Genomic DNA, 19,725 nt, shown 5'->3' with positions numbered 1-19,725 from the left:
GAACCCACTTTCATACCTGGTGGAGCCAAATATTTTGTAAGCACATGTGAGACTCTTCCATTCTGGAGGCTCCCTGGAATGGTTGGGGGAGGGGTGTCAGGTGGGGGAACAGGAAGCCTGCATCAGTGGTTGGGAAAAATGAACTAGTGGGCTTCAGATTCATGTGCATGTGACTTCACTGACCCACAAGATTTGGGGACATTTGGATTCACATCATAGGTAACTTCTTCTTCTTTTTTTTTTTTGCGGTACGCGGGCCTCTCACTGTTGTGGCCTCTCCCCTTGCGGAGCCCAGGCTCCGGACGCGCAGGCTCAGCGGCCATGGCTCACGGGTCCAGCCGCTCCGCGGCATGTGGGATCTTCCCGCACCGGGGCACAAACCTGTGTCCCCTGCATCGGCAGGCGGACTCTCAACCACTGCGCCACCAGGGAAGCCCCTAGGTGACTTCTTGACCAAGAAGACAATGATAATACAGCTGTGTGTCTGCTGTTTGCCCCTCCAGATATACCCTCACACTTCTCCACTCTGCTCTGTGCACTGGGAGGATGACCTGAGTGGAGAGCATCAGTGGACTCAAGCATCCTCTTGCTTCCACTTGGGTTTGGCCAGTGAGAGGCACAGGTGGGAGATTAGAGGGTAGAATGTGTTTATTTCCCTGGTTCCCTGCCTGCAGGGTGGCTTTGGTGCTCTCCATCCAGCTGCCCTCTGTTAATCTGAATAATTGTTCCCTCTCCTTGGCCCTTCTGGCCTAAGGGGGTAAAGGCTCTCCACCGTTGCAAGTCCCAATGTACTGCAGTATGACTTGTCTACACCCTGCCCAAACTTCATCTATCTGTTATCTATCTATCTATCTTCCTACCTATTATCTATCAATTATCTATCATCTATCAATTATCTATCTAATCTATCAATTATCTATGTATCTATTTGTATATCTATGTATCCAACTAAATTTTAGCTATCATCTATCAATTATCTATGTATCTATTATCCATCAGTTATCTATCTATGTATCTATCTATATATCTATGTATCTATGTATATACCTATCTTTTAGCTATCTATCATCTAACAATTATCTGTGTATCTGTGTATCTACATATCTATCTATCTATCTATCTTTTAGCTATCTGCCATCTATCAATTATCTATGTATGTATGTATGTATCTATTATCTATCAATTATCCATGTATCTACGTACCTGTGTATCTATCTATCTATCATCTATCATCTTTTAGCTATCATATATCAATTTACCTATCTATCTATCTATCATCTATCTTTTAGCTGTCTATCTATTAGTTCATTTTTGTTCAGCTTTATGAGGAATAACTCACATATAATAAAGTGAATCCACTTTGTAAAGTTTGATGGGTTTTGACAAGTGCACACAGTCATATAACCACTACACAATCATGTTTCATCATTCCCCTTTGTAGTCAGTCCCCTTCTGCACCTCTGGCTCTGGCAATTGTGGATCTGCTGTCTGTCACTGTAACTACAGTCTTTCCTTTTCTAGAGTTTCATATAAATGGAATTGTGCAGCGTGTAGGCTTTTGAGTCTGGCTTTTTTTTTTAAGTTAGCATTGTGCTTTTGAGATTGATTCACGTTATTAGGCATATCAATTATTTTTTATAATTAATTAATTAATTATTGGCTGCATTGGGTCTTCGTTGTTGCGCACGGGCTTTTCTCTAGTTGTGGCAAGTGGGGGCTACTCTTTGTTGCGGTGCGTGGGCTTCTCATTGTGGTGGCTTTTCTTGTTATGGAGCTCTAGGTACACAGGCTTCGGTAGTTGTGGCACACGTGCTCAGTAGCTGTAGCACACGGGCTTAGTTGCTCCGTGGCATGTGGGATCTTCTCGAACCAGGGCTCGAACCCATGTCCCCTGCATTGGTAGGCAGATTCTTAACCACTGCGCCACCAGGGAAGCCCTAGGCATATCATTTATTATGTGTAGTCGTTTTTACTGCTGACGATAGTATGCATGTCGTGTGTTATAGATATGCCACAGTTTGTTTATCTATTTGTCAGTTTAGGGACATTTTGGTAATTTTTAGTTTTCGACGTTTAAATAAAGTTGCAATGAACATTCATACAAGTTGTGTGGACACACGTTTTCTTTCTTTCTTTTCTTTTTTTTTTTTTTTTTTTGCGGTACGCGGGCCTCTCACTGTTGTGGCCTCTCCCGTTGCGGAGCACAGGCTCCAGACGCGCAGGCTCAGCGGCCATGGCTCACGGGCCCAGCCGCTCCGCAGCATGTGGGATCTTCCTGGACCGGGGCACGAACCCGTGTCCCCTGCATCGGCAGGCGGACTCTCAACCACTGCGCCACCAGGGAAGCCCTGATTGATTTTTTAATTGACATATAATTCACATACTATAAAATTCACAAATTTAAAGTGTACCATTCAGTGGATTGTATTATATTCACAAGATTGTGCCATCACTACCACTATCCATTTCCAGTTTTCTCATTGCTTTATGGAGGAGAGAATTTTTGGAGGTCATCCCTCTGACATGGATTGATTTTTTTTCAAACGTTTTATTTTATATTGGAGTATAGTTTTTTTTTTCCGTTAAAGCTTTTTATTGGGAAAAAATTTTCAAATTTACACAGAAGGAGAAAGAATTATTTTTCCCATTATTCAGCTGTAATAATTATCAATATTTTGTCATTCTCCTTTCATCTATCCCTCCCACCGCTTGGAGTATAGTTGATTAACAATGTTGTGATAGTTTCAGGTGTACAGCAAAGTGATTCCATTATACATATACTTGTATCTATTCTTTTTCAAATTCTTTTCCCATTTAGGTTGTTACAGAATATTGAGTAGAGTTCCCTGTGCTGTACAGTAGGTCCTTATTGGTTATCCATTTTAAATATAACAGTGTGTACATAATCCCACACTCCCTAACTATCCCTTCCCCCCCACCCTTCCCCCTTGGTAATCGTAAATTCGTTTTCTAAGTCTGTGAGTCTGTTTCTGTTTTGGAAATAAGTTCATTTGTATTATTTCTTTTTAGGTTCTACATATAAGCAATATCATATGATATTTGCCTTTCTCTGTCTGACTTACTTCACTCAGTATAACAATCTCTTGGTCCATCCATGTTGCTGCAAATGGCATTATTTCATTCTATTTAATGGCTGAGTAATATTCCATTGTATATATGTACCACATCTTCTTTATCCATTCCTCTGTCAATGGACATTTAGTCTGCTTCCCCAACATGGATTGATTTTTGGTTGTTGGATTTATGGGTTTGGAGTTCAGAGGGAATGACTGATCTGGGATATATCTTCAGGGAGCTTTGGCACAGGAATGGTATTTAACACCATATGATTATACTAATCACCTAGGGAGAGAGAGGAGAGTCAAGGGTGGGATCCTGGACTCCAGTTCCACTGTTAGAGTTGGAGAGAAGAAAGAGATTGAGGAGTAGTCAGAGACGAAGGGGAGAAACCAGGTGTAGCAGATGTTGTCAGCCTTCTGTCCATATCTCCTTGCTCTGACCACTCCAGTCTCAATTCCAACAGTCTGGAACAGCCAGTCTCATTCCAACAGCCAGGCAACATTTATTTGCCTGAAGGCTTTCTCTGGCCACAAAAGCTTACTCTATTCACTTGTTCAGCAGGCTGGGAGCACTGTGGAATTAATGCCCCCAGGGTCCTCCCTGAGCACTGCCTGACTGGAGTGGGTGTATACATACATCAGCTCCCTCTCCTCTCTGTGGTGAATGCTCTCTGCTGCTCCCCAGTGGTTTCCAGTGGGAATGAACCCCAGTTGACACAGGGATAACTTGCTTGATAACCCGTGCTTAATGAGCTTCCTTTCCTTTCCTTCCTCATTTCTCTGCTCTCCTACTTGTGTGTTCTGAGATCACCTCCCAGAGAAGCTTACGTCCTATCAAATCCTTGTCTGCTTCTGGGAGAACTTCAACTATGACAGGGGTTGTTGGTGTAGAGTAGGTGGGCATGCAAAATCATGAGACTGTACTCATGTATAGTCATGAAATTTAACTCATGATGTTAAAGTGCTCAGCTCAGACTCTGTGTTCATTGCAGCACTGTTCACAATAGCCAGGGTCTGGAAACAACTTAAGTGTCTGTCAATGGATGAATGGACAAATAAGAAATATATATAATATTATATACATGTGTATATTATATATATATATATAAGATGGTATATATACATATTGGAATATTATTCAGTCATGAGAAAGAAGGAAACCTTGCTATGTGTAACAACACGTATGGACCTTGAGGTCATTTATGCTAAGTGAAATAAATCAGACATAGAAAGACAAATACTGCATCATCTCACTTATATGTGGAATCTAAGAAAGCTGAACTCAGAGAACAGAGAGTAGAGTAGTGGTTACCAGGGGTTGAGGGAGGGGAAAATGGGGGAGATATTGGTCAAAGGGTACAAACTTCCCATTTTAAAGTTAATAAGGTCTGGGGATTTAATGTACATCATGGTATTATAGTTAATAATACTGTATATATGTACACTTGAAAGTTTGCTAAGAGTATAGATTGTAAATGTTCTCACCACAAAAAAGAAGTAGTAATTCTGTGATGGGGTGGAGGTGGTAGCTACTGCTATGGTGGTCATCATTTTGGAATATATAAACATATTAAGTCAACACATCGTACTACTCAAACTTGCACAATGTTCTATGTTAGTTAATCTCAATAAAGCTGGGGGAATTTTTTTTTTAATACAAATGTCTCAGCTAGGGAGAGAGAAGAGGGCCTAGGACTGAACTCTGGAGAATTGTAAATTTAAGAGGTGTGAGAGGAGGAGATTGTGAATGTGTGGCTAGAGAGGTGGGAGAGAAAGCAGGCAGCATGGAAAGCAAGAGAGGAAGTCAATGCAAGGAGGGAGTCTGTCATCTGGGTGTAATGCTCCTGGGAGGTGGGATAGATGAGGATGGTTCCGAAGAGCTCATGGGCCAGGGGGAGAAGCACAGGGACACAGATAATATGAAGAAGAAACCCAGGACCTCTGGGAGCACAGATGCTACATGTGACTATCCTGGAGTGATCAGGGAATGCTTCCTGGAGGAGGTGATACCAGAGATGTGTCTTTCAGGAGGAGTAGGAGTTTGCCAGAAGGCTAGGAGGTTGGGGAAAATAAATTCTGAGAGAATAGTATGGGAAGGAGCAAAATAGTGTGAAACAGCATGGAAAGCTCAGCGGAAGGGTCAACAATTTGGAATGGCTGGGCCTATACCTCACCTTCCCACTTACTGGTAATTTATTTATTTATTTTTGGCTGCGTTGGGTCTTTGTTGCTGCGCGGGCTTTCTCTAGTTGCGGCAAGTGGGGACTACTCTTTGTTGCGGTGCGTGGGCTTCTCATTACGGTGGCTTCTCTTGTTACAGAGCACAGGCTCTAGGTGCGCAGGCTTCAGTAGCTGTGGCTCACGGGCTCTAGAGCGCAGGCTCAGTAGTTGTGGTTTAGTTGCTTCACGGCATGTGGGATCTTTCCGGACCAGGGCTTGAACCCGTGTCCCCTGCGTTGGCAGGTGGATTCTTAACCACGGCACCACCAGGGAAGCCCACTTATTGGTAATTTAATCAATGAATGTATGTCGGTTTGCCTGGAGCAATGTTTGGATGCAGAACTAGAGGAGGTAGCTGTGGCCAGATCATGTGAGTCTTGAAAGTGAAGATGGGGAATTTTAAACTTTACTCTGAGGGCAATGGGGAGCCATGAAAGGTCCCTGGGTAGAGAGGAAACACAGCCAGAGTCTTCTGTTTTGCTGGCCAGTGCAGAGGATGGACTGAAGGGAGAAGTAGCTGCATGCTTTTGCAATGGGTGAGAAGGATGCAGGTTGAGTTAGGATGGGGCAAAGGGAACGGGGGGGGGAGGAGAGGAGAAAGAATAGAGAAGACTTGGCAACTAATTAATTCTGGGAGAGCAAGAGAGGGATAACCATGAGAAGTTAAGCCTGGGCAACATTTGTATACCAACATCAAAGTGATCCACATCCTCCTTCCTCCTTTTAGGGAAGGGCAGGGAGGGTGTCTCTTCCTTGGGGCAGCAGCCTTGCCCAGCTCGTGGTGGGCACTGACGGGCACTGGGGAGAATGGATGGAGTGAGGAGTGCATTTGTGACCACCATCCACAGAAAGAAATCATAATTAGTCCTTTCCCCACCTTTTTTGCCATCAGAGCCTGTGGGCTGGGGAAGCAGACCCTGGGGTCTCCAGTTTCCAGGAGGGAAAAACCCCACAAGGTGTTGACAACCTGAGCCCTGGGGGGCTTGTTAGTGTCTGGGGAGCCCCTGGGACAGCAGCTCCAGGGAACCCCTGTATAACAGGACCCCGGTCCTTAGCCCCTCCTCTCTCAGGCAGTGAGTGGAGAATGATGTCGGCAGGCACCATGGAGCCTCCCTCGGCCATGATGAATATGGATTCAGGGCCCCTGCCTGGCTGCAGAAGCCACCCTGGTCCATCCCCAGCCCTAGGGGTGAAATCTGAGAATGAGTTGGTGGAGAGAGGAATGCCAGAGTGACTGAGCATTCATCTGAAAACAGCCAACAGGGCCGGATTTTGATGACATTTGCCCAAAAGATGTTCAGTTCTGTTTTCTGTGTGGAATGTGGGATGGAGAAGATGATATTTGCTTAGGAAGGGAAGGGGAAATCTCAAGGAGAGCTGTCCATTGCCATGCACGCCGACCTGCATCCAGAGCCCACACCAGAACCTTGACCTGCACAGGCATGTGAGCAGACGGGGGAGAAGGGTGGGGCTAATGCGTGCAGTTGGGGTGCAAAATGCACACATGTGTGCCCTGCAAGCATCAGGCACACACATGCACATACATGTATCTGGGAGCTTCCTGGGCACAAATGCACACATACACATATAGAGTCATTTAGCAGTGAGGGCTCAAAGGCAATGGGGAAGGGGCACCAGTTTTGGGGGAGGCTTCCTGATGGAAAAGGAAAGACTCCAGATCCTAGTCCCATGTGTTCCTCAGCTTTCACCCTCACTGTAGGGGGGACCATGGGTGTGCCCCTGAGCTTGGGACTCACTGGGTCCCAACTCTCCCACTAAACAAGCAGCTTGCCTGGAGACCTATCCATGGGTGCAATTGTCACAGGTTCCAGGTATGCAAATAAGGAACTTTCTAGTCCTGTAACCTGACTCCCTTTTGGCCAGGCACTCTCACTGGTCACAACTGGAAAGCAGACTTTGGACACATTGAGGCAAATTCAAACTCAAACTCATAGCTTCTCAGCTGCTGCAGGGTTAAATTTTAGCCACAGGCTTCCCCTGTGGCTCAGTGGTTAAGAATCCGCTTGCCAATGCAGGGAACACAGGTTCGAGCCCTGGTCCGGGAAGATCCCACATGCTACGGAGCAACTAAATCCATGCGCCACAACTACTGAAGCCTGTGTGTCTAGAGCTCCACAACAAGAGAAGCCACCACAGTAAGAAGCTGGCACACCGCAACGAAGAGTAGCTCCCGCTCGACGCAACTAGAGAAAGCCCATGCGCAGCAATGAAGACCTAATGCAGCCAAAAAACAAACAAACAAAAGAAAACAAACAAATAAATAAATAAATTTTTTTAGCCACGTTCAGGGCTTCCCTCTTTACTCTTCCTTCTCTCTGGACTGGGCAGATGCCACCTCTGTGGTGAGGATGGAGAGAGGTGCCTGCCAGCTGTCTGCATGAGTCCAATGTGCTCGGTGTGTGTCCGCTCCAGCATTCCCTGAGATGAACAGAATCTCCTCTCATCCTGGCTGGACTGATCCCACCCTCCCCCCCGCCCCCTCATACAGCTTTGCCAGCTCCCACACCCTGCTCTTTCTCCCACACCCGTATGTAACCCCTCAGGAAATTCAGTGGGCTCCACCTGCAAAACCTGTCCAGAATCGGCCACCTCTCACCACCTCCGTGGTCCCCACCCACCATCACTCACCTGGAACAGCTCAGCCACCTCCTCCTTGGTCTCCTGGCTGTCACCCATGTCCCCCCACGTTCTGTTATCCCACAGCAGCCAGAGAGCACCTGGGAGCCTCTGAGTCAGGTCATGTCCCTCCTCTGCTCAGAATCCTCCATGGCTCCCATATCACTTGGTATAAAAGCCAAAGTCCTCACTCTGACCCACAAGACATGCTCAGCTCAGTCACCTCTCTGCCCTCACCTCCTTCCTCCATCTCAATCACTCCCTCTATCTCCCTGTTTGTCCTTGTGGTTCTTGTTCCAGGCACAGTCTGGCCCCAGGGCCTTTGCATGGGCTGTTGCCTCTACCTGAAAAGCTCTTCCCCATGCACTTTCTTGACTGATTTCCTAATTTCTTTCAAGCGTGAATTTGGGGCCTTTGCCAAGCTGGGACAAGCCACCCTGACCCATTCCCAGCCCTCAAGGTGAGATCTGAAAATAAGGAGGGGAAACAAGAAATTTCAGAGCAACTGAGCATTAAACCTCAGCAAGTCCTTTTCTGATGGTCTTATGTAAAATTGCAGCCCTCCTCAGATCCCTCAATTACCCCCTAAGTTCTATGCTTTTACTTTTTCTTTTTCTGTAGCACTGTCTTCCAACATACGATCTCACTTATTTAGTTATCATGTTCGTTGCTTATTTCCTGATTCATTTCCCTAGAGCCTTTTTCTCCTCCAAAGCTGGGATCTCTGCCCATTTAATTCCCTGCTGTGTCCTTAGTGTCCAGAGCAGTGCCTGGCACAGAACTGATGCTCAATGAATGTGTATAGCATGAAAGGTGAGCCTGCAAAACTTGCAGCCCTTGAAGCACAGCCTCCAGAGACGGACTGCTGGCTTCAAATCTTGGTACCATCACTGTGAGAATTTGAGCAGATGATCCCCTCTATGCTCTGCTTCCCCAGCAGTTCAAAGCCTAGAATAGTAATCCCAGCTATCCTTGCAAGGAGTCTGAGACCAAAGGATTCATACCATTGTTTAAGGAATCTCACTATTATCTGTAAGCTCAGAGGATCAATATCTACTTGCACAGATGAGGCTCAGAGGGGCAAAGCCAGCTACCCAGGGTCACGTTGCTCCTAGTTAGTGAAGGTGCCAGTATTTAAACACAGGTCTTTCTGATTCCAGAGCTCAATTTTGTTGTCTCTGCCTGTCACTGTCTTGAGAACAGGATTTCTGCTTTATGTAATGGGGATTTTTATCAGTTAGTGACCTCCCTATCACTGCAGGCAGGTAAGTAGAGGCTGGATAATTGAGGTCGAGGAGACTCCTACACTGAGTGTATGTTGAGGGGTGTTTCCTTCCCAATTCACCTATTCATGAGGCCCAAGAAAGGCTGACATTCCTGGAGGAAGCTCGTGTTAATATTATGAAGGGCCCCTTCCCCATATGGCAACTGCAGTTGGGAGTCCATCAACTTGGTCTCGACTTCTCCCTCTAAAAAACATCAACTCACTCAAAAATTCCTCTAATTCCCTTAGGTCCCCACGCATGCTTCCTGTGATCTTTCTAAAAAGTCTTCCTCATGGCTTGCCAGGGAGCCAAGTCACCCACCTATCTGCAGTTTTTGCTAGACATTTGCTCTTCAGATCGTATATTGAAAATGTTCATCACAAATGGCGTTAGCATATTTTGTATTTCAAAGGGAACTTCTTTATCTCTACCCTTAGCTTCCTTTTTCCAAACCAGATTCATTAAACTTCTTTAAGAACAATAAAAAATATTTACCCAGAGGAAAAAAAAAATCCCTCTAAGAAATGTAATTTCCCTGTTTACAAAAATCCCCATTCAATGTAGGAAAATTGGGACACACAAAAAAGAATAAAAAACACATGCATTTGTAGTGAGTCAACTAGGATTTGATTTGTTACCCATTTCTCAGAAAACACATAAATGAGAATTCTTCTCATGTCATCAATTATTCTCAAAGACGTGACTTTAATGAAAGTCCATCTTCTCTCCTATTAAAGTTTTAGGGTTTTTCCCCTCTTAATGGTTTGTAAGGGCATTTTATTGAACACTTATGTTATTTCTTTTTTTTAACTTTAAATAATGCTACTGTGAATATCCTTGTACCTGGTGTCAGATAATTTCTTTATGAGAAAAATCTAGAAGCAGAATTATAGAACCAAAGTAGGACTTCAGATAAATGACAAATTGCATGTTCCTGCAACCAACAATGTAAAGATGACGGTAGACGGCCTCGTTCTGCACACACTCATTAACACCCAGCACTCATTTTCCTCTTTAATCTTTGCCAATTTGATAATTTAAAAAATTTAGGTCTATTTAGGTCTTTTGCACATTTTTTGATTGGTTTTTTTGTTTTTTTTGATATTGAGCTGCATGAGCTGTTTGTATATTTTGGAAATTAAGCCCTTGTCAGTTGTGTCATTTGCAAATATTTTCTCCCAGTCTGTAGGTTGTCTTTTCATTTGTTTATGATTTTCTTTGCTGTGCAAAAGAAGAGCCAAAGATTTTTTAGGGCCACAACCTTTTCTAGTTTATGATTTGCCTATACATTTACTTCAATTTAACAATGTTTTGTGATATTCAGAAATTACACTTTTTTAGCGGTCATAATCCAACTACTCTTTTTCCTCTGAAGTCTTCCAGCTAATTGAATTTCTATAATTCTCACTATATAAAGGTTCTGATGTTCTTTCTGATACAGTTTAATTTGAAATAAAAGAGTCTCTTTCAGACACATGCTCTGGGCATCTCTGCCAAGTGTGACTTTTCTTAGATCTAGATTTCTTAAGTGGAGTCTGAGATTCTTAGTTTTGGAGTTTCATTTTGCTTTATTTAGTTTTTGAAGATTTCAAGTCAGGCTTTGCTTTTTTTTTTTTCTCACAGTGTGAATCCCTCAGAGGACCTCACTGGAATTTCCCTAAGTTGAATATTCTTTTAGTTTTATTTGTGCTGGATCAGGTGTTGGCAAACTATAGCCTGAGGGCCAAATCTGGCCCCCTGCCTGTTTTTGTAAATAAAGTTTTATTGAAATAGTCATGGGCACGTATACATTATCTGTGGTTGCTTTCACACTAGATGGGCAGAGCTGAGCAGTCGTGACAGAGATCGTACAGCCCAAATGGCCTAAAATAGTCACTATCTGGCCTTTTACAGAATAAGTTTGCACCCCTGTGCTTGATCAACAGGGCTGCCTGCTTCCTGCTTCCTGGTTTTCCTTTTTTCATGAAAAATGGGCATCCCTTCCTCACTTTTTGCACCTGTTAAGTTCTTTGATGGTCCTGACTAGTCTTTTCTTTATAAGCAGAATGTATTTGGACTCGACCAAGCACATTTCTGTTGTTTTTCTCTACTTTATATATTCTCAGAACTATAATAATAATAATCTAAAATTTATTTTTCACAAATTAAAATTTCAACAAACTTCCAAAACATTTAAAGGGTCATTCTCAATTTCTCTCCTCCCATTGCTGCAGGTGAGTAATTTCGGGGACACAGCTATTTATTCTCTTCTGAGGGTCACCGGCTTGCAGATTACCCAAAATGCCACGAGATGGCGCATAAATCAGGACTCACCTCTCCACCGCCTCCACCCATCCTCGTCTCAGAGTCTGTATTTCAGGATTTCAAGACTGAAATGTGCTTCTCTCCAAATCAATTAACTCTTGATAAGCAGGGAAAGATTACATTAGGACCATTTTCCAAATGCAAAATACTCAGAAACATTCCAAAATAAGTTATACATATTTTTCTGAGCTAGCAGGTTAATTGATTATAAAATAATAAAACTATCACCAATTCAGGATTTTTACTAATGCTTCATTGTTTGAATTAAAATGGTCAATAATTTTATGGGAATTTCCTGGCGGCCCAGTGGGTAGGACTCCGTGCTTCCACTGTAGGGGGCACGGGTTCCATTCCTGGTGGGGCAACTAAGATCCCGAATGCTGGCAGCGTGGCCAAAAAAAAAAAAAAAAGGTCAATAATTCAGAGTTATTTTCCATTTAATTAACACAGATGTATTTATTAGCACAAGGCCTAGGGCCTGCAATACTATTAGGGGGCTCATGAAATTGTGTTACTGTCTAAGATCAGAAGAAATAAATAAATTTTTCGGGTGAAAATTATATTCATTTTACACCAACACAGTCCTAAAATGTAAAATATTAAATTTTTATAAAACTGAAATAAATTTAAAAATTAAATTGTATTTAATTTACTTAATAAATTAAATTGTATTTAAATAAAAATTTTAAAAATAAAATTTAAATAAAAATTTAAAACGAGTTTTTTTCTTTGGCTGCTCTGTGAGGCTTGTAGAATCTTAGTTCCTGGGCCAGGGGTGGAACCCCTGCTCCCAGCAATGGAAGTGCGGAGTCCTAACCACTGGACTGCCAGGGAATTCCCTTTTTAAAACAAAAAACAAAAACAAAAACAATTTTTATGGAGGAAGGCAAAAGTGCCTAAGGCTCATGGAAGACTTGATGTAGCCCTGGGTATTAGGTTTCCTAAAAGTATTCCTTTGTTCATTTCAGATATCGATGCTACAGGCTTTGCCTTTCTTGGGTATTCTTTTCACACGGATTGTAGAGGACCCTGTAAATTCCTGAACCATATCCCCTTGGCACTTATTCCCTTCCTTACCTGCCAGACTTTGAATTCCCTGTACATGTGGCAGATTTGGAAGTACTGGGAAATTAACGCCTCCTGGTCAAAACTCTTGAGCAAGATGATTGGGGGCTGGTGGACAAACATCCCACTTCCCTTGTTGCCCCTCAGAGACCTCCAGGTGGGATAAAATTGTAGTGGTCCCACTAAAGAATGTCACTGGCCACCTGGCTCTTCAAGGATTGAGTCATTGGCCACTGCAGTCACTGACCTTCAACACACCCTGAAAGGGTTTAGGGCGGAGATCAGGAATGAGGGTCTCTGTGCTCTGGGAAAAATGACGGAACAGCCCTTCAGATAGTTAGATATTTTCAGGAGAGTTTTTTTTTTTTTTTTTTTAATGCTTGGCTTTTTATTTATTTGTTTATTTATTTACTTTTGGCTGTGTTGGGTCTTCATTTCTGCACGAGGGCTTTCTCTAGTTGTGGCAAGTGGGGGCCACTCTTCATCGCAATGCACAGGCCTCTCACTATCGCGGCCTCTCTTGTTGCGGAGCACAGGCTCCAGACGTGCAGGCTCAGTAGTTGTGGCTCACAGGCCTAGTTGCTCTGTGGCACGTGGGATCCTCCCAGACCAGGGCTCGAACCCGTGTCCCTTGCATTAGCAGGCAGATTCTCAACCACTGCGCCACCAGGGAAGCCCAGGAGAGATTTTTTTTTTAATAAATTTATTTATTTTATTTATTTATTTTTGGCTGCATTGGGTCTTTGTTGCTGTGCACAGGTTTTCTCTAGTTGCAGCGAGTGGGGACTACTCTTCGTTGCGGTGCGCGGGCTTCTCATTACTGTGGCTTCTCTTGTTGCGGGGCGTGGGCTCCAGGCGTGCGGGCTTCAGTAGTTGCAGCACACGGGCTCAGTAGTCCACGGGCTCAGTAGCTGTGGCTCATGGGCTCTAGAGCACAGGCTCATTAGTTGTGGCGCACGGGCTTAGTTGCTCGGCGGCATGTGGGATCTTCCCAGACCAGGGCTCGAACCCGTGTCCCCTGCATTGGCAGGCGGATTCTTAACAACTGCGCCACCAGGGAAGCCCCAGGAGAGACTTTTATGAACTCAATTTCTTGCATCTTCCCATACTTAGAAAAGCACTAAAATCATTAACTAAGATAACTGTGCCTTGTGACCAGCAGTAATTTTCTACCAAGATGTGTGCTTGATTGCACATCCCCTTCTCCAGAATTACATATATGCTGACCTGCCCCCCACCTCTTCAGAGCAGTTGCTCAAAGCTCTCTGAGAGGTTGTCTCCTGGGCTATAGTCCTCAGTAAGTCCCCAAATAAAACTGAAACTCACAGCTCTCATTTTGTGCGTTTTTATTTCAGTCAAAACCTTGATAATACACTTTTATTGTCTGTCTCCCTTCCCCACTCCACCACCCATGGCTTTGGAGATGAGGCAAGGATTACTTAGAGACTCTAAGAACTATAATAATTATGTGACATGATAGAGATGCTGAATATGGCTACAGTGGTAATCATATTACAATATATCAGTGTATCCCAGGCCCTGGTGACCACCATTTTACTCTTTTTTTTTCTTTTTTCTTTTTTTTTTATAAGTTTGGCTTTTAGGTTCCACATATAAGTGAGATCATACAGTATTTTTCTTTCTCTGTCTGACATCATACTTGGCATGATGTCCTCAAAGTCCATCTATATTGTCAAAAATGGCACTATTGCCTTCTTTCTCACCACTGAAAAATATTCCAATGTGTCTATGTACCAGTCTTCTTTATCCATTCATCTGTTAATTGGCACTCAGGTCATTTCCATATCTGTAATTTTCTCGTCTGTTGAAGAGCTGTTAGCTGGGTGATATGAGGAAAACAGTGACTCATTTCTGAGTCTCTCTTTCCTTTTTTTCTTTTTTCTTTTTTTTTTTGTAAAACAGGGATGATTATCCTATCTCACTGGTATCTGTTGCTTAGCAGAGCCTTATTAAGTTGTCCTATTCCATTTCCTTTGCTCTCTCCTCTCAGGTTCCTGAGAAGCAGTGGGAAAATGCCACCTGGCTGGTGACGGAGTTCATGCTGGTGGGTTTCTCCACCTTCCCAGGCCTGAGGACCACCCTCTTTGCACTGTTCTTCCTCACATACTTGGTTACCCTGAGTGGCAAAGTCACCATCATCACCATGATACATGCGGATCGGACCCTGCACACTCCCATGTACCGCTTCCTGCCCGTGCTGTCCCTCTCTGAGACCTGCTACATGCTGGTCACCATCCCCAATATGCTGGCTCATCTGCTCATGGAGAGTGGAGCTATCTCCATCCCTCGCTATTGGGCTCAGATGTTCTTCTTCCTGGGCCTGGGACGCAGCCACTGCTTCCTCCTTACCCTGATGGGTTACTACCGCTGCGTTGCCGCCTGTCATCCCCTGTGTTATTGGGTGATCATGAGACCCACAGTTTGCCTCTACCTGGGAGCCCTGGTTTTCTGCTTCGGGTCCTCGGTGGCCTTGATCGAGACCAGCCTGATCTCCTCCTCGCCCTTCTGCTGCAGCGAACGCGTGGAGCATTCTTCTGCGACAGCACCCGGTCCTGAAGCTCAGCTGCCCGGGGAGTGCCAGCAAAGCGCGGGCCATCTTCTTCCTGACTATCCTCATGGTGCTGGTCTCCTTCCTCCTCATCCTCCTCTCCTACACCTTCATTGTGGCCGCCCTCCTGAGGATGCCCTCAGCAGCCAGCTGGCACAAGACCTTCTCCACCTGTGCGGCCCACCTCACCGTGGTCATTGTGCATTTTGGCTGCGCCTCCATCATCTACCTGAGGCCTGAGTCCAGAGGAAACCAGGACCAGGACCGCCTGGTGGCTGTGCTCTACACGGTGGTGACACTGCTGCTGAACCCGGTGGTATACACTCTGCGCAATAAAGATGTGAGGGTGGCATCGAGGAGGACCCTGGCGCGAAGCCGCGGAGTTTTAAAAGTAAACACTCGTCCTAAGTTCTGGCCCTAGCTTTTTCATGAACACTTGCCCTGCCTGACACTCAGTTCCTCCACCTGGAAAACAGAGGCCACTCCCATAACCTTAAATGAAATAGCCTGGGTGAGACAATTTACAAACAGTGCCTGAGACCCAGCATGAACTCCATAAAGGCTGCCCTTTCCCTTCGTCTTCATTTCCTTGACTTTGCTGGGTTGCGATGCGGTCTGCAGCACATGATGGTCTCTAGTGGAGGGCGGCCCTGACCCTACCTGGTGCTGGCGGGCAGTGGAGGGCAGTGCTTTACCTAGCAGTGAACAGGGGTTGGCACCCGGTCCAGCATCCTTTTATTTTGTCTCGCTCAGAAGTAGTTCACTTTTTTTGGGGTGTGGCAGGGGGGGAATGAATGTTACCAACCAAAGGCTGCCTTTATTTTTCCTGTCACACTTAAATGATGTTTTCTTGATTGTTGGCCACCTCCCTCCCCCTTGGGTCTTTTATTTCTTTGGTATATGATGGGGAAAGAAAGAAAAAAGGAAGAATTAAAAATTTTTTATTGTAGTAAAATATATATAACAAAACTCATCTTTTTATCCTTTTAAAATTTTCTTATTGTTGAATTTTATGAATTCTTTGTATATTTTGGATAACAGTCCTTTATGAGATATGTCTTTTGCAAATATTTTCTCCTAGTCCGTGGCTTGTCTTCTCAGTCTCTTGATACTAATTTTTCGAAGTATTTATCACTAACTAAAATGATCTTATTATCTATTGTTTGTCTCCTTTAGACAGTGTAAGGTCTTCGTACAACCTCTCACTACAGTGTAAGGTCCAAAAATAACGTGTATTTCCAGTGCATAGCATGGAGCCTGGTATTTTGGATGCAGCTGACAAATATTTGTTTATTGAATGAATGGATAAGAACTGTTAACATTTTTTAGTTTGCTTTATTCTTTTTAAAAATGGCATTAAGCTGTTTTAAGTTCTTCCATCTCCTTTTTAAAATTTTGAAGCTCAATTTCAAATTACCGCCATTTTCATCTTCAAAATTAAGGATACTGGTTAGCCACTTACAAGAGCATGAGATGAATTTCTACTATTTAATCATTTTTAAGTGTACAACTCAGTGGCATTAATTACATCCACAAGTTAGTGCAACCATCACCACCATCTCTTTCCAAAACGTTTTTCATCCTCCTAAGTTGAAATTTTGTGCCCTTTAAGTAATGAATCTTCATTCCCCCATCCTCCCCATCCCTGGTAACATCTAACTTACTTTCTGTCACTATGAATATGCCTATTCTACATGTTTCATATAAGTGGAATCATATAATACTTGTCCTGTTGTGTCTGGCTTATTTCACTTAGCATAACTTTTTTTTTTTTTTTTTTTTTTTTTTTTTTGTGGTACGCGGGCCTCTCACCGTTGTGGCCTCTCCCATTGCAGAGCACAGGCTCCGGACGCGCAGGCTCAGCGGCCATGGCTCATGGGCCCAGCCGCTCCGCGGCATGTGGGATCTTCCCAGACAGGGGCACGAACCCGTGTTCCCTGCATCGGCAGGCGGACTCTCAACCACTGCGCCACCAGGAAAGCCCTGGGCTCCTTCTTAAAGGCTGTAAGAGTGCTTAGAAACACAGGCCACCTCCTGCCCACTGAACCAGGGGGTCTGGAGATCTGGGTTCCAGTTTAGCTTTGAACCACTTGCTGAGACGTGGGAAGGTCCCTTTCCTTCTCTCTGTCTCAGAGGTCATTAAACGAAGGTCATTAAACCATGACACATGGTTTTTTCCCTCTGACATTTTTAGACCCTATGCTTTCTCTGAAACTCATAAATATGAGGATTGATGAGGAAAGGTCTAGTAAGTTCACTGTTTCCCAAAATGTGAAGCTCTTAACAGTAACATTTCCTGCATGTGGCATGAAAGAAAACTTTGAATTACACAGGCAGAAATTTATTCCCTTTCTCAGTTCTCTTTGAAGGCTGATGATTACGTCAAGGAAAAATTTCAGTTTGGTGCTCGTGTATCTTTTAAAAAAATTATTTGTTGGGAATTCCCTAGCTGTCCAGTGGTTAGGGCTCCACACTTTCACTGCCAAGGGCCCGGGTTCAATCCCTGGTCGGGGAACTAAGATCCCACATCCCGCATGCTGCATGGCGCTGCCAAAAAAATTTTTTTTATTTACATAGTGTGAGTGTGTATAATATCTGTCTATATACACACATATATATGAAGTTACATGTATAATTTTATTTTTAAAGCATCATATAGTAAAATAGATTTTTTAGTGTACAGTTCAATGAATTTTAACACATGCAACCACCACTACAATCTGGATACAGAGCAGCTCCATCACCCCCCAAAATTCCTCATGCTACCCTCCATGTGTCACACTTTCTGTACCCCCTGGCAGCCATTGATCTGTCCTCCTACACTATGGTTTTGTCACTTGGGGATTATCATATCAATGGAGTCACACAATATGTAACCTTTTGAGACTGGTTTTTTTTCACTAAGCATAATTTTCTTTTTTAGCAATTTAGCATAATTTTTTTTGAGCTTGTGGGTAGAGAATGCTTTTCCCTTAAGTTTTTTTTTTTTTTTTTTTTTTGGTCATGTCACGCAGCTTGTGGGATATTAGTTCCCTAACCAGGTATTGCACCTGGGTCCTCGGCAGTGAAAGCACAGAGTCCTAACCACCGGACAGCCAGGGAACTCCCTCCCCCCACAAGTTTTATTGAGATATAATTGACATATGATATTGTATAAGTTTAAGTTATACAACATAATGATTTATTATTTGTATTTATTGTGAAATGATCACAATATGTTTAGTTAACATTCATCACTTTACATGGTTATAAACTGTTTTTCTTGTGATAAAAACCTTTAAGATCTACTCTCTTAGCAACTTTCAAATATACAATACAGTATTGTTAACTGTAGTTACTACGCTGTACCTTACATACCCAGGATTTACTCATCTCATAACTAGAAGTTTGTACCTTTTGACTACCTTCATCCATTTCCTCCACCCCTCACCCCCTGCCTCTGACAACCACCAGTTGGTTCTCTGAGCATAACTGTTTGAGATTCATCCAAGTTATTGTGTTACCATATTTTGTTCTTTTATTGCTGAGTGGTGTTCTATGGTATGGATGGACTACGGTTTGTGTAACCACCTACTGAGGGGCATTTTGGTTTCTCCAGTTTTTGGCTATTACATATAAAGCCGCTATGAACAATCATGTGCAGGTTTTGTGTGACTTAAATTATTCAAAACCCCTTCTGGTTTCCCAACTCACTTAGAATAAAATTCAACATAAGCACAGTGGTATCTGGGTGGGCCCCCAAAACTACACCCTGTGATAGGCATGAGGGAGCCATGTGGTTGAAGCACAGGGCCCATTCTTGAAGTGCTTCCAGTCTGGAGGCCCAGGCAGCACTGCTTGAGTTCACATTCTGCCTCTATCACTTACAAGCTGTGCAACCTTGGGTAAGTTCCTTAACCTCCCTGTGTTTCAGTTTCAGCATCTATAAAATGGGGATATTGCTAATACACCTCCCTTCCAGGGCTGTTGTGAGGATTAAATTAGTTCATATGTCAAAAGGGCATGGAACAGCGCCTGCACATAGTAAGTGCTTGACATAAGATAATCACTATTTCATTATTGGCTCGGGAAGTTTAATTGGGCCCAGAAGGCCCTTCTAGGACATTTGCATTTTATCCTGTTAATATTGGCAAGGAGAGTGGGGTTGAGCTGGTAGGTGAGAGACAGTGGGGAGAGGGACTGGTTTGGAGACTGTTGGAATAATCCAGAGCAGCTCTTATAGAGAGGCGGGTAAGATCCTGTTTGGAGTGGGTTCAAGAAGAATAGGAGAAGAGTTTACGGAGACAGCTTACGGAGACAGTAAGTACAGATGGATTTTGCTAAAAAAAAGGAGCAAATGGACAGTCACAAGTGGAGAATGTAGGGCCATCGGAAGGTTTTTTTTTTTTTTTAATGGGTGAAATGAAAACCTAGGAATGATTCAATATAAAATAAAATTAACGACGGGGTGGAATCCTTGGAGGGAAATCCCAGAAGTTGACAAGGGATGGAAGTCAGTCTTGGAGGGAAGAAGGGCGCTCAGGACCAGAATTACTCCCCCTGTACTGATGGGGAGATCATTTTCCAGATGCCAGACGGCTGCAAC

General features: G+C 43.7%; 1 protein-coding gene across 1 annotated transcript; it reads left to right on the top strand.

The window, feature by feature from the left end:
* Window positions 1–14,044: 14,044 nt before the first annotated feature.
* Window positions 14,045–15,561, top strand: LOC308616387 (olfactory receptor 10T2-like; the record flags this gene model as incomplete). Its single annotated transcript, XM_081232637.1, is given in 4 exon segments — window positions 14,045–14,074; window positions 14,532–15,120; window positions 15,123–15,131; window positions 15,134–15,561. Coding segments are annotated over 4 exon segments (1,056 nt in total).
* Window positions 15,562–19,725: the final 4,164 nt, after the last annotated feature.

The sequence above is a fragment of the Mesoplodon bidens genome (genome assembly GCF_964165515.1).
Source record: "Mesoplodon bidens genome assembly, chromosome: 4".
Classification (NCBI taxonomy): Eukaryota; Metazoa; Chordata; class Mammalia; order Artiodactyla; family Ziphiidae; genus Mesoplodon; species Mesoplodon bidens.
The sequence above is the reverse complement of the archived record's forward strand: the minus strand, read 5'-3'. Positions and strand labels throughout refer to the sequence as shown.